The sequence below is a fragment of the Styela clava genome, chromosome 7 (genome assembly GCF_964204865.1).
Source record: "Styela clava chromosome 7, kaStyClav1.hap1.2, whole genome shotgun sequence".
In the NCBI taxonomy this organism is placed as follows: Eukaryota; Metazoa; Chordata; class Ascidiacea; order Stolidobranchia; family Styelidae; genus Styela; species Styela clava.
This window is the reverse complement of record NC_135256.1, coordinates 14100978-14115200: the sequence shown is the minus strand read 5'-3', so window position 1 is coordinate 14115200 and position 14223 is coordinate 14100978. Positions and strand designations below refer to the sequence as shown.

General features: G+C 32.7%; 1 protein-coding gene across 37 annotated transcripts in view; it reads right to left on the bottom strand.

The window, feature by feature from the left end:
* Positions 1–14223, bottom strand: part of LOC120328603 (uncharacterized) — a 69453-nt gene that overhangs the window by 5505 nt on the left and 49725 nt on the right. For 36 of the 37 annotated variants that reach the window (XM_078114267.1, XM_078114268.1, XM_078114270.1 and 33 more), the window contains 20 exons: positions 13857–14043; positions 13006–13204; positions 12189–12317; positions 11392–11517; positions 10800–10925; positions 9989–10110; positions 9603–9722; positions 8972–9124; positions 8278–8451; positions 7802–7901; positions 6819–6928; positions 6610–6746; positions 5993–6097; positions 5364–5469; positions 5054–5197; positions 4485–4598; positions 3702–3917; positions 2695–3276; positions 957–1025; positions 234–346 (listed from right to left, as the gene is read on the bottom strand). In XM_078114267.1, coding sequence (XP_077970393.1) covers positions 234–346; positions 957–1025; positions 2695–3276; positions 3702–3917; positions 4485–4598; positions 5054–5197; positions 5364–5469; positions 5993–6097; positions 6610–6746; positions 6819–6928; positions 7802–7901; positions 8278–8451; positions 8972–9124; positions 9603–9722; positions 9989–10110; positions 10800–10925; positions 11392–11517; positions 12189–12317; positions 13006–13204; positions 13857–14043 — 3132 coding nt within the window. The remainder of the gene's footprint in view (positions 1–233; positions 347–956; positions 1026–2694; positions 3277–3701; positions 3918–4484; positions 4599–5053; positions 5198–5363; positions 5470–5992; positions 6098–6609; positions 6747–6818; positions 6929–7801; positions 7902–8277; positions 8452–8971; positions 9125–9602; positions 9723–9988; positions 10111–10799; positions 10926–11391; positions 11518–12188; positions 12318–13005; positions 13205–13856; positions 14044–14223) is intronic. The other variant, XM_078114304.1, reaches the window with a different exon arrangement.

Below are 14223 nucleotides of genomic sequence, written 5' to 3'. Positions count from 1 at the left end.
GGATTCGAACCTGCGAACCCACGCAGAGTAATTAGAGGTGCGGTGGCAAGCGTATTCCTAACGCTTAGCCCGTTGAGCCACACCGCCGCGCGTTATAATGCGTTATCTCATTCAAACATCTATCTTTACATTCACATTTGTAGCAGCTCCTTCTAGTTTTATTTCACTGAACAAGCAAGAAGCAACAACCAATTGATGACATGTGACTTTAGATTTTGGAATAAAAACCTCACCAATCGATAAACAAGACCAACTGTTTGTTGGTACACAGCACTGTTGACATCTCTCATTTCTTCTACGAAGGTAATTGATAAGACACGGATTCCAAACCCAACACGTCGTCTTCCTGTGAAACAAAAATTGTGAGGTATTCTTATAGTTTATCTTACTCTAGGGACAAGTAAGAGTATAATGAAAGAACTGTTCTAAAATAAATGTAAATGTGTTTTCCTAATAGTTAATATTGCACATTGCAGTATCGTTCATGACTTTTTCTAAATAATATTTCCATATTGTTGATTGTTTCAGTAGACAGCAGTTGATGCAATATTTGAAAGCTATGGTTCAAGAAAACGCTGGTCAATTATGGCTTCATCTACCATCTATGCATCTGAAAGAAATAACTTGCTAGCTAACCCCATACCCGACATGAACTGGGAGGTCCGAAAAATAAATAAGTGGTTGTGGTTCGCCATTAGGTTAAGCTGTTTTAGCTTCTTTCCTTTCTAACAGAATGAATATGTGAATCCCATGCTATGATCGATGTCTAGGGCCATTGTATGCATTCAATGGAAAACAAACAATCTTACGAAAAAAGAGAAGATATTTTCCTTCTGACCGAACTCAGTTTATAAGTCAATTTATGTTTAAAATAAACATGAAATTCTGTTAAAATTAGACATACTGGAAACGAAACGAGTGAATATAAAAACATATATTAATTAATTTATATGTACTTCTGCATTGTCCTTCATAGGATACTTCATCAAACCCACAGCTCACTGTAGGGAAGGTAGGCGTTTCACCTGAATATAAAATTGAGATTTACTTGTTAATCCAAGTACGGAGAAATTTTTCATTTATGAATCATTATTTAGATATAAATTTATTTTAATACCATGTTGTTTAGGAGGAGAACCTACTCGAAAAAAATAGATACCGGTATCTGAAATTAAAGTTCATTTTGTCAAACTTTCTTCTCAGCCATCTTAATTTTATCACAATTTAGCAGCGTAAAATATATCTTGTTATTGCTGTTTGCATTTTGACTCAATTCAACTGTGCTTACTTTTTTACCATTTAATTTCGTCAGGACAAAGTATAGTCGTTCTATAGTTCCTATAGAATCTAACTTCATGACAAAAGCTATAGCAGGCCTCATCACAAGTTCAAATTTGTGACAAACCAACTAAACATGGACATTTGACAGGTGTTCATAAATTAAGAAAACATACTTGCAAAGTACTTACCAAAGGCAGTTACCAGCGAATTTAAAAAACAGTCTGGCATTAATATTAATTTTAAACTAATCATAATGTAATTTCAATTAGTGAAGTATTTGTACAGAAATTGTTAATTGTTGAAAAACTTAGTAAAGCTACCCTGACTTATTACTGTTACATGCAACTACCAGTGACGGCTATTAGAGTAATTAATGTAAAACTTATAATTGTCAAAGTAAAATAAATAAATTTTTGATGTCAATAAATAATTAGGAAATGTTGTTTCTTCACATAAAAAGCATTGCCTATCACCAGGTACTTTCAAAACCTATGTACTTATTATTTTGAAAAATTATATTTTTAAATGAGAAATATATATATACTAGATTGCGTCATGTTATACATAGAAATTTGATTAATATAATTGTAAATTTATACAAATTGTATCTCGTAGTGCAGAATAGATGATATAAACATTGCATAGAATTGTTTGATATTTTCAATGAGGTCTGACAAGCAGATGTTGAATGCTAAAAAATGACAAAAAATTTTGAATGAAACTATTTTGAATTATTTCAAATAGTCAAGAATTTACTAAATCAAACATGGCAAATTATGTATCACGCTTTTGATTGGTTTTGGACATCCTTGAAACATTCCTCCGAGTTCTTTCTTTGAATATACCAGTAATTAAAAATTCAGTTTATGAAATTTAATCTGCTTTACTCAAGGAATTGCAATTTATTTGATATATCTATCTTGATTTGTTACCATGTTAGGTTAGTCATGTCACAATTTATGAATTTCGTGTTCATGAGATTGAAATTCTTTTTTTGGTAAATATGCTCATCAGAAAGCATTTTTCAAATTGAGAGTCAATTCACAGATGCATACAAACCACAGCTTCAACATGTTGTTGAAGTGCAATTTGTGTATGTTTTACAGTTGGGAGTAGATTGGTTCTAAGCAGTGAAAAATGTTTTTAGTCTTTATAGAGAATTCAACATGGGAGTCCAATGACTTCACAAATTTGTGTATTTAGATTATAGATTACACATCTCACAAAGCTAACAAACATGCTTATTAAATATTAAAAGACCTTCTAAATTAACTTTGAAAACCAACAGATAAAATTTGGCCATTACCTTCGTGCTCACCATTGAAATACATACAGCAATAATTAGTAATGAGCATGCAATATTAGATATGATAGACACACATTTTTTCTACATCTGGTACTATTTACCATTACCTGCACTAGTTGGACTATCCGTGCTGGTAACTGTACTGGTAAAAGTTGTTGCTGCAAGTGTGGTTGTTGTCAAAGATGCAGATGTGTCTGTGGTATTTTCTGCCAATGCAGCAGTAGTGGGTAAAGCAGCAGCAGTACTTGCTTCTGCTGTTGTTTGTATAATCGTGGAAGTGGTACTTTCTGCCAATGCAGCAGTAGTGGGTAAAGCAGCAGCAGTACTTGCTTTTGCTGTTGTTTGTACAATCGTGGAAGTGGTACTTTCTGCCAATGTAGTGGTGGTAGTGGTACTTTCTGTCAATGCAGTGGTTGTAGGCAAGGTTGCACTAGTGGTTGTTGTTGCAGTTGTTGATGCAGTTGTTGCTGCAGTGCTCGAGCTACTGGTGCTACTAGTCATTATCTCTGCAATTACAGTGCTACTAGATGCACTAGTTACATCAGGTGCTTTGATCGTACTTGTTGTTGTGGTAATAGGTTCTGTCGTGGTTTCAATTGCAGTGGTTGTTTCTGGTTGGACAACAGCAACTGTTGTTCTAACCTCTGCAGTGCTACTTAGTGTGGTTGTGGTGATGGCTACAGTGGTTTCTAAAGCATAAGAATTAATACCCTATTGCATTTATATATTGAAATATTTGATTCAATTATCGAACATATCTCAAATTTATGATGCCCCTAAGAAAGAATAATGTGCTCACAACTAGATTTGATTCTAAGTGAGAAGGTGGACTATATATTGTGATATGACTACATGCTACAAATTTCTACCAGTTTGAAACCATTATTCCATATATGGAAAGATTCCAATGAATTCCAATTTCCAATGAAGATTCCAATGAGATGACATCACATTGCAATTCACATATATACGAAAAACACTCGCTATCACACATAAACCCTAATCTACCAAGCACAACACAACAAATGAAACTTATTATTAAAAATGAATCACAAAAACACTGTATTCTGTCAAAAATGCCACTAAATAACTAAGCGCAAACAAAAAAGCATACCTGCTGCAGTGCTAGTAACAGTACTCTCGCTAACAGCGGTACTTTCAGTAAAGCTCAAAACTTGAGTTGTTTCAGCTGCTGTTGTATCTGCTGCAGTGGTAGCATCAGCGATGGTGGATATTGGTGTTGTCGTAGCCATAGTCGTCGTGGTTGGTGATTCAGATGTTGTCATTTCAGTAGTTGGGGCCACTGTTGCTGTAGTAACTGGCACTGAAACTAAAAATAATATATGTGGTATCATGAAACATAAATACATAAACAGATGCCATTTGTTACAGAAAGAGAAGAAAATATTTTGTCTATCTTACTCACACACTATTAATGAGTTTGTAATATTTATAAGTCGTTTTCAACTCAATAAGCTTAAGAAACTTACGATAAATTACTTCGTAAACAAAAAGAAAACTAGAAAAAGAAATAAAAAAAGGTTATTCACCACTCCATATTAATACTTTTGTAACAGCCAAATTGAATACCAAATTAGTAAACAGGAATAAACAGTAAAGAAAAATATTTAGTAAAATCTTTTGACTGATACAATGAACAGAATGGCAGTTCTACTGGAAGTGCTTATAGTAAGAGAGCGTATGGTGAGTCTTGCAACTTGAAAAATCTATACAACACGTCCATCCTATTGTCTACTTAGAGACAGTTGGCTGCATTTATTGTGTATTACCATACATATAGATTCGTATTGGTAATAGAATAAAGTTTCTTGAATTGCAAATCTTGTATTTAAATAAAATTACATATGAACAATGAAAGATATCACAGGTACATTACCTGTCATATTGATTCCAGTACTTCTCAAAGTTTGATGAACGGAGTAGATAGTAACTGTTGTGCTTACACCAGGAGTAATTGCAGTAATGAGAGCCTCTGGTTTACCAGTATTATCTGTAATTTTGAAATTCTGCAAGTTATATTATTGAATGTAACAGAATAACGTATTTGAATGTTGGGATGTGATGTGTTAAACTGATTTTGGTGGACGGGTGCGCGTGCACTCGTACTTTTAATTTTGCCTGTAGTTATGCTTGTCTTCAAGATATTTCTGCATTTTGTTTGTCCATTTGTTGTTGTTTTGTTTTATACCAGAACGGCCAGAATAAAATTGATTGATTGATATTAGTCGTTGCAAGAAATGTTGCGTGTATTGGGTCTTGAATCTAGTATATATGAAAACCTATACTAAAACATTAGCAAGAAAACAGAGTGACCAGAACAAAATTGATTGATTGATATTAGTCGTTGCAAGAAATGTTGCGTGTATTGGGTCTTGAATCTAGTATATATGAATACTATACTATAAATTAGCAAGAAAACACATCCTAAAGATGATTCCCTCATACCGATTTCTATGATTGCAGTATCTGGTTTTACAGTTCCCGAATAATTATCCGGTATGGTTGATGGAGCATCCCATTCTATTGCAACAGATCCATAGGATAGGTCAGCAACTGCTCTCTCTCGAATCTTGGTAGGCGGACTAGGTCCTATATAAATTCAAACATGTAAATTAACATTGGCAATATGTTGGACATTGTAATATAGCAACAGCAATTAACTTTTAATTACAAAAAAAGTGAACAAAAATTTTCGCCTACATAGGAAACATAATTTTAAAAAGCTGTATTGATATTATATAAAAGTTCTACATACTTGTCCATTGATAGACTCCATTGCTTTTTTTACTTTCTTGAGTGTCGTGTGTGCATGTCAGTTCAATCAAGTATTGGGTCATTGAGAGTAACGAAGTTACTGTTGTCTGTTTATTTAGAGAATTTAGAGTATTGGATGTGACATAGTTGCAAAGTTGGGCAGGATTGCATCGTTTTCATGATGAATTATTTTATAATATGAGTGTAGATGACTAGCCATCCCTACGACTAATTATCTCCCTATGTAACTGTAAATCAATTTAGATATTCAATTCATATTCTCAGATGTACAATGGTATAATAATTGATATTTCATTTCCTGTCAATTTGAAAATTCACAAATTCTCAAAATGTCATAACATGGACGTTATAAATAAAGTAAAGTGTTGGTTTTCTGGGCAGATCTTGTGTGAAGTCACAGAAGTTTTAACAATCTTCATACATTGACAAAGGATGCTTATCATACATAATTAGTAAATATTCATCAACATGTACCATACGACTAAGGGTCACCATCAATGAGTTTTTCAGCACCAGAGTGAGATAATAAATACTTATCTTGACTGCTATTAAGTCTTTATGATAGCTGACAAAAAATTGAAAACAATATACCGAGTTCAAAAAACTCACAGAAGACTGGGTTGCAGATACGGACATAGTTCCTGTGGTTCCATTGCCGGTGTAATATATCTTGATATCCGTACAGTAGCCAATGGTAGGTTTAACCCAAGAAATCTAAGAAGAACACAGTGTTAATGTATTCATGGTGTTATGAACCAGAATAAATTTATGAATATGTAACAATAGACAGAAATAAAGAAAATGATCATATTTATGAATTGTAAAATAATACATCTTATTTATTTTTGTATTATACATTTTAAAAATAAGTTAAAATTTTTATTTTCGAAGAGTGGAAAGCCCACAAGATGACTTAATCATATAGCGAGCCACTGCCTCTCGTTCGCTTACCAGTCCATGTTAGGTAAGGAATCAGATGCGTGAACTAACCAGCAGTTATGTGGACTACGTACTGTACTTGACTGTATTGAAAAGGGCCAGCAATCCTCTCGCACATAATCCCCATGAGATTTAAACATGTGAACCCACACAGGGTAATCATAGGTGCAATGGAAAGCGTATTCCTAACACTTAGCACAATGTGCTACTTGACGCCCCAGAGGTGTTTATGAGGGAATCCAAAAAATTGAATCATAATAAGAACGTTGATTGTAAAAGTAACTTACTGCAATGCTATTATCTGTAACAGTTACATCTGACAATGTGATATTGTTGAGAGTTGGTGTCAATATAAGAGTTTTTGTTGTAAATTCAGCCGACTTGGGTTCGCTATCCACTCCATTGTAAATAGCCAAGAATGTGACTGTATAAGAGATAATTTTTGTTTTAAATATTCAAATAAATTATACTTGGATAAAATTAAAAATTCACTCACTTGTATAAGTAGTATCAAAATCTAATCCAGTGAAGTTTCGCATTGTGTTGTTTTTGAGGAAGGTATAGAGCATCGGAGTTCCAGAGCCATCTTTTTTAGAAATGGTTACTCTAAAAAATAATGGATATGCTTATACTAAAACTGGATTTAACATCTTCATTCTGCTATTGCATGAAAATTCTGTGTGAAAACCTTTTATGCATATGAAATTTCTTTGAACTCTTTTGCTTCTATGTTCTGTATTAATTAACCTACTTTTTATACGAGAGGGATTCAATTATTGGTAAAATTGCAATCTTAATGATTGTCATAGCCTATAACCATTTTAAGTATTGACACCCACATCTTCATCTTTAGCGCTTCACAACACTTCGTTTTAGCACTTGTTTTTCAACCTTTTCAGTGCCATGGACTCTTTTATCATTTGTTGACCCCTTGAACAGTTATGTTATGTACTCTACTATTATGTATCTTATCAAAACCTCTTATCAAAGGGAGGGACTCAGTCTTAAGTGTGATGCCTCAAGAGCAATCCAAACCCCTGCATAATTTAAATTTATTATCATTTTGTTTTCACCTATTGCATGTAAAGCTCATGGATCCAAAAAATCTTTCAGTGGTCCATTCAGGGCCATTAAATCAATGGTAACCAAGAATATATATGAATGGTGGATTTAATTGCATTCCTTAAAATATCATGTACCACTTGCTCAACACTTTGCTACATTTGCCACACTTTTTCCACTTGTACCACACAAGTTCCACTTGTCCCATTTGTTTATCCCCTTAACAGTGTGTGTTAATTCAGTTGGTATGGTTCAGATGTTTCACCACAGTACATTCCACATTCCTACAAGACACTACAAGATAGTCCAGAGCAAACTTTCCAAAATTTCAAATAATTTTTAAAGAAATGAACAATATAAAATTCCAAATCAGAATATCCTTTTTTGTCAATGAATGCAAAAAAACTTTTAAAGAACCTTATGGTATCTGCTCGTGGTGGTTCTGTCCAGGTCATGTACATACTGTTGTGTCCAATGTTGGCATCAGCAATTGCATTTAATCTTGGTGATACAACAACTGTAAAAAATTGAAAATAATCATTGAATTTATTTCATAACATGAGAATAGTGTCAGTTTAGTATTAATAACTTTTAGGCTTGAAATGCCTATGTACGAATATGGAACAATTATTATGTTAACATTATTTTTTCCATAAACAATGATTTCAGTTCATAAATGGCAAATTTTACAGCAAAAATACAAAGTTAGATCATCTGAACAACATACATTCCAATTGTATCATTTTTGTTTTAATATAAATAAGTAAAACAACTTGAAACATTCTGTTACTCTCTATAAATATCTTTTTTGATACAAGAACACATGAAACACTATTAGAATTGAGAAGAACAGCAGTGAAAAATCAAAACAAAAACTGGAGTATTTGTATTACCGACGCAGGTGGTGACAGTTACATCTGATATTCCTGATACATCTGCATAATATTGTTCACAAGAGCAGTTATAGGAACCAGCGAGTTCAGTACATATTGAATTGGAGCCACATTTATGTGTCGTTGTACATTCTGGTATGTCTTCGCAGTGTGTTATGTTGACAGCTTGGAAACCTGTTAAATGTAATTGATTATTAAAATTGTCTTTCTAAAAATATCCTCATTATGTTGGTTACCGGCAAGTTTCAATGAAAAGTAAAAGCCAGATTATAACCAATTGTGGATGTAATAATTTTCATGGTACATCAGAAACATTATTTAATCTGCTCTGAAAATGTGATGAAAACTAATTTTTGTTTTGAATGATGGGAATGTGTGGATTAATTGAAGATACTTAATTTAGAATCATATTTTATGGCTATCCAGAGACAAAATTATTTTTGTAATACCGGTATTTTCTATAAATTTTATTTTTGTTGCCTCAGTTATCAGTAGTTTATTTTTCTGCCATATTGAAAATACATACGCACACACACAATTTAAAATTCAATATGTGGTAAAATAGCATTTTGGGTAAAGAAAGGCATGCAAAAAGCATCATAAATTTACAAAGTAGAGGGGCGAGATTTTTTCAACTCCTAAATATTATATTATATATCCTTGCATGCATATGTAGAAATTAGACACTATGTACCAGAATTGCAGGCACAATTGGCTTGATCTGAGCTGTTTCTATAGCAGACTGAGTTGACACAATCCAATGTATTCCCTTCAATACAAGATGCTGTAGCACTGCATGCGCCATCTACCTCAGAGAACCCATCATAACATGAACAAGTGAAATTACCTAAATTAAATCAATGCAAATTTGAATACAATTTATATTATAAATATGTATCAGTTGTTTGAATTTGCATGTGTTAAAATAGTGAAAATGGTGAAAAGTAATCAGAGTATTATTTTTTCCTAATTAGCACAAAAGGATTTGACTGAAGATATTCTAAATGCTCATTCATTTTGGACCCTTGGTATAGTATTATTTTTTGAAAACATTGATTTCTCAAGAAGCACACCTTCTTTCCGTTTCATTATGATTTTCTATTTAACCTAAATCGCCAAATTAACTCTTGCATGTAGAAGTGTAAATTGGTGCAGTAATGTATGGTGATAACTATATTCATATGTAAGTGTATATCACTAGGTTGAAAAAAGTATTGAAATTGTTTCTGACAATGCTAAGTTTCATTCTTATAAATATTTATGTTTTTAGCATAGTATTAATAATAGTACAATAGTTCAACTTATAAACATCAAAATTGAGTTACCAGCTGTGTTTGTGCAGTTCTGTTGACAATTATCTGGATTTATACATTCATCAAAATCAATGCATGACTCTCCATCTGAGTGGAGAACAAAGCCAGAGTTGCATGTACACACATAGCTTCCTGTAAGTAAAAACGAGTACTGTGAAATGGAGAAATATGAATCTAATAGATTTCATTTTTAAAACTGATCATACAAGATTACCGGTAAATTACATCTAAAATAAACAATTATCCATTATAGAAGTAATGGAAGAAAGTGCATAAATTACTTACTGCTTAAAAACTTTCTGGCTAAATTATATTCATAAATTATAAATCATAGAATACCTATTTACATTTTAGCAGCTTTTAAAATTTTGTATGTGAATCACAAAATCCCAGCTTACCAATATTGTTCTGACAAGATGTATTACAAGGACCTTTGCCACCATTAGATGAGCATTCATCAATATCATCACATTTGTTAGTAACTGTGTTGTAGACATAACCTCGATTGTTGCATATACATCTGTGGTTCGATTGGAATAGAAAAAAATTGTTTGTTATGATTTCTAGACACCGTTTTACCAGTTATGTAGAGAATTACTTCAGACTGCCCAGTTAAAAACTCATTTGATCTGAATGCACTCGAACTGAGTAGCATACTAGTCACTCATATCATGATCACTGATACTTGCATAATTAATTTTTATGTTTAAAAATGCACAAATATTTTCCTATATATATATTTACAAATTCCAAACGAAACATTATAAGGTGCTTCACTTGAAAGCAGAGCAACAGTTGAACTACATTTTGGATAGGATTTACATATTTATCCCAATGGAGAGGAAAGTGAATAAGATGGCTTAACCATATGGCGAACCACGACCTCTCTCCGGTTATCATTCCATGTCAGGTATTGGATTAGTGAGTTATTTGTTTTTTGAAAGCATGGACTTGAAATGGGAGCATTCTGTTTCGGTACTACAAGTAAGATTTTTACAACTTTCATTGCGTTAAACTAAGGTTTAATGTTTGGCTGACTTTCACATATTCCCTAAAAACATAGATTATCGCAAGTAGTAATGAACAAATAAAAAGAAGATACTGGAAACTGAAAGATAAAAAGCTTCTCAGTGTGCCATAGTTAATATAAGTAGGGTTCATAGAATAAAAATGATTAATATAAATCGAACAATAATCACTGAAACTTACTGGTAGCTGCCAGGAGGAACATTGATACAAGCACTATCCGCTGCACAATTGTCTGTTCCCAGAGTACATTCATCGATGTCAGCACATGTTCCAGTGGCATTGGAATATCCCGGAGCACAATTACACCTGAATAAATTGAACGCATTTCTTATATATATCATTTTCACACAATAAAAGTCAAGCCATGTATTTTGCAGAGCAATGTTTTTTCTGACTCACTGAGTAAGATTATCGGAAATACAAAAATCGCAACAAGTTTATCTTGTGTAGAAATAGAATTATCGCGACCAACAATAAGAAATCAAGGCCGCATAACTTCAAATTTAAGCACATATCACTTACAGAATTTTGTTCAAAGCAAGTCTATAATCAAGGGGATAACGAAATCTAAAGTTTTCATTTTATAATGCAGGTAATTTATGAAAACCATCTCTGAGGAGCAATATAAGGGCTAAAACCAGCTCATTCTTATATATCTGAACATTTATTTCAGTTTCTGTTAGAATGGGGTAGTATCTACCGGTACATTACTACATATGAAGGAGTCGTGAGAATGGCAGTAGTAGTAGGCAATATTCAAGATAGCACATACCTGAATGATCCGTAAGTGTTTTCACATAATTCAGTGGCTGAATTACAATCATGAAGTCCCAAATTGCACTCGTCCTTATCCAAACATTCTCCAGATGAATTTGTGAAGCTTGTTTTGCATTGGCACCTACGAATTAGGGTAATTAATCAAGGTATGGTTAATAATTGCATTAGTTAAAAGCAATAAATGCTACATTGAATAATCCACAAAACTATTTAATAATTATACACAATTATTATACAAAAAGTTGCATTGCTTTATAAATTTTTTTATGACAATTTTTTAGGATTGCCATTACGGTAGCATTATTCCTATTTATTTAGCACTCCCTGAAATCGACCATAGAAAAACTTTTAAAAGAGCGAAATTTGTTATAAAATAATGAGCATCGGGTCCAAGTCAAATTTGGAATAAAAAAAGTAATAGCTTGTAGGAGACTTTTCCATTCTTTACCATGCAAAATTTGGAAATGTATTGAATCCAGTAGTTAAAGACAGAAGAGACTTTTGTCCTGAGCTAAACAACAATACAGCAATGCCATTCTCAGTACAAATGCCCATAAAAATTGCCACGGTTTGTCCAGTACCAATTAATATTTCAGTACTGGGTTTACAACATAAAAATATGTGATAGTGGTATTTTGAGAAGTTATTTGACAACCAAAACATATGAACAAAAAAAACAAGATATACCTTAAAATAGTTTGTTCACTTTTATTATAAATGTGCTAATTAAATTGTTTAGGATCATTCTGTAAATTGCAAATTTCAAGTTGTAATGCAAGATGTTGTAATTACTTGAAAGATCCCTCATTATTGACACAGTCTTGATTTGTTGTGTTGCATGTGTGAGTACCAGTGGTACACTCATTAATGTCGGAACATCCTATAGCAGGATTACCATTATATCCATCTTTGCAAATGCAGCTAAAATGGAAATGATTCAAATAAACTAAATTTTTAAACAGAACTGTTCATAATAAACAATGCCAACAATTTTCTGAACAGTGTATGTTATTCAACTCTGAATTAAGCTCTGGATAAACAGCTAATTATACATAAACAGATATTATGTTTCATAAGTGGGTAGGAATTTCCTTTTTTAAAATGTATCAAAAGTAGGACAATGCATACTGTGTTTTTTATTTTGCAATTTGCAACATATATAGGCTAACCTGTAGTAGAGCGGTATATTCAGGATCTCAATATTATGTTGGCAATTAGGCACAAATAAAAAGTGAGCTAGGAAAATATGAAGATATAGTGCCCAAATATTTTATTTTCTATGATACCATAACTTACTTCCACTTCCCAAAATACTGTGTTAGCATATTGTAGTTAAAAATGTAAAACAGATATACATAGGAATCTGAAGAATCAAATTTTTATACTATAGAAGAATGGGGTCTCTAATTTTTCCATATCATTTTACTTCATATATAAATATACATGGTCATATAAACATATATAATATATATCACTTATTATGCGTTTATTCATATCTAGTCCTATAACTTCTTTAAGCAAGTTATATAGCCTTTGAAATGTTGTCTTATATCAACTATGTACAAATGATATTCTTTGATAGTGTTTGCATTCAGAATACAATCCTAACCTGTAACTTCCAATTGTGTTGTTACATATTGTATTGGTTGCAGTACACTTTCCACTTGTATCACATTCATTAATATCATCACATGTTATGCTATCTGTTGCATTTAGTACATATCCTGGATCACACGAACATACTACTCCTGTACCAACACTGGAACATTTACCTTTGCATTGATTCAAAGTTTCGTTCTTGCAGAAATCTGTGATATGTGTGAGAATTATTGAATAGCAAATTGTAAGACAACAGCATTGTAAATTCACCCATGTTACCAATGAATTGCATTCAAGGGAAATAAAGGTTTCACACTTTCAATCGATGTAGACATATTTAAATCTATTAGAGATGATAAATGACTCGTTTGAAAGTGTTTTTCCTTTGGCGAAGGGTAGCGTTCATGAAATTTAATTTTTGACTTATTTTACAAGAAAATGGCGATAAATGACCAGAGAATCGTAAATTTCTCAACAATCTATGCGTTTTTTCACTGCTGCCATGGAAACATCAATTCCGACTTTGGGTAAAACGTATAATAACGCACAGATCTTTCCCATTGTTTGAAAGCTACAGCTTGATACACAGATTGACAGACATACAGATTAACTGAGAATAGGGGTCTACTAAAGCGAAGACCCAATAACCATAAAATAGAATATCAGGGGTTAAAATGTTGGACTTAATTTTATTGGCATATCAGTTTGCTCATTTCGAATTCAATCCTATGCCAACTAATTCATCAATGGTGTAATAAAAATTAGTAGATAAGAATGGAACAAGCCCAGTGCAGTCCCCAATAAATATGCTAGTGGTTATGTGAGTATTATGATATTAGTGAAAGCGATGAAATATCCAACCTGTATTGAAGCAAGTATTATCGAGAAGAGTTTGTCCTTCTTCACATGTAATGTTGCATGTATAACCGATCTCTGGTGCTTTAGCATCATTACAAGGTGCATCACCACACGGATTTGTAACACATTCATCTTTGTCTGCTTCACAGGATTCTCCTGTGTATGCTGCAGTGCAGTTGCAACCGAAAACCTAAAATACAATTGTATAAACCTCTATCTATATGCTGAAGATGAAACCCAAAGCATGATCCCTATTTATTGCATTCAGAACCACTAATTTTCATTCCCTGTTAATCTACTACGGTAGGAATGTGGTGATCCATGGTTGGTTCGAGGACAACTGGTAATTTAATGTCTCCTTTAATGATTG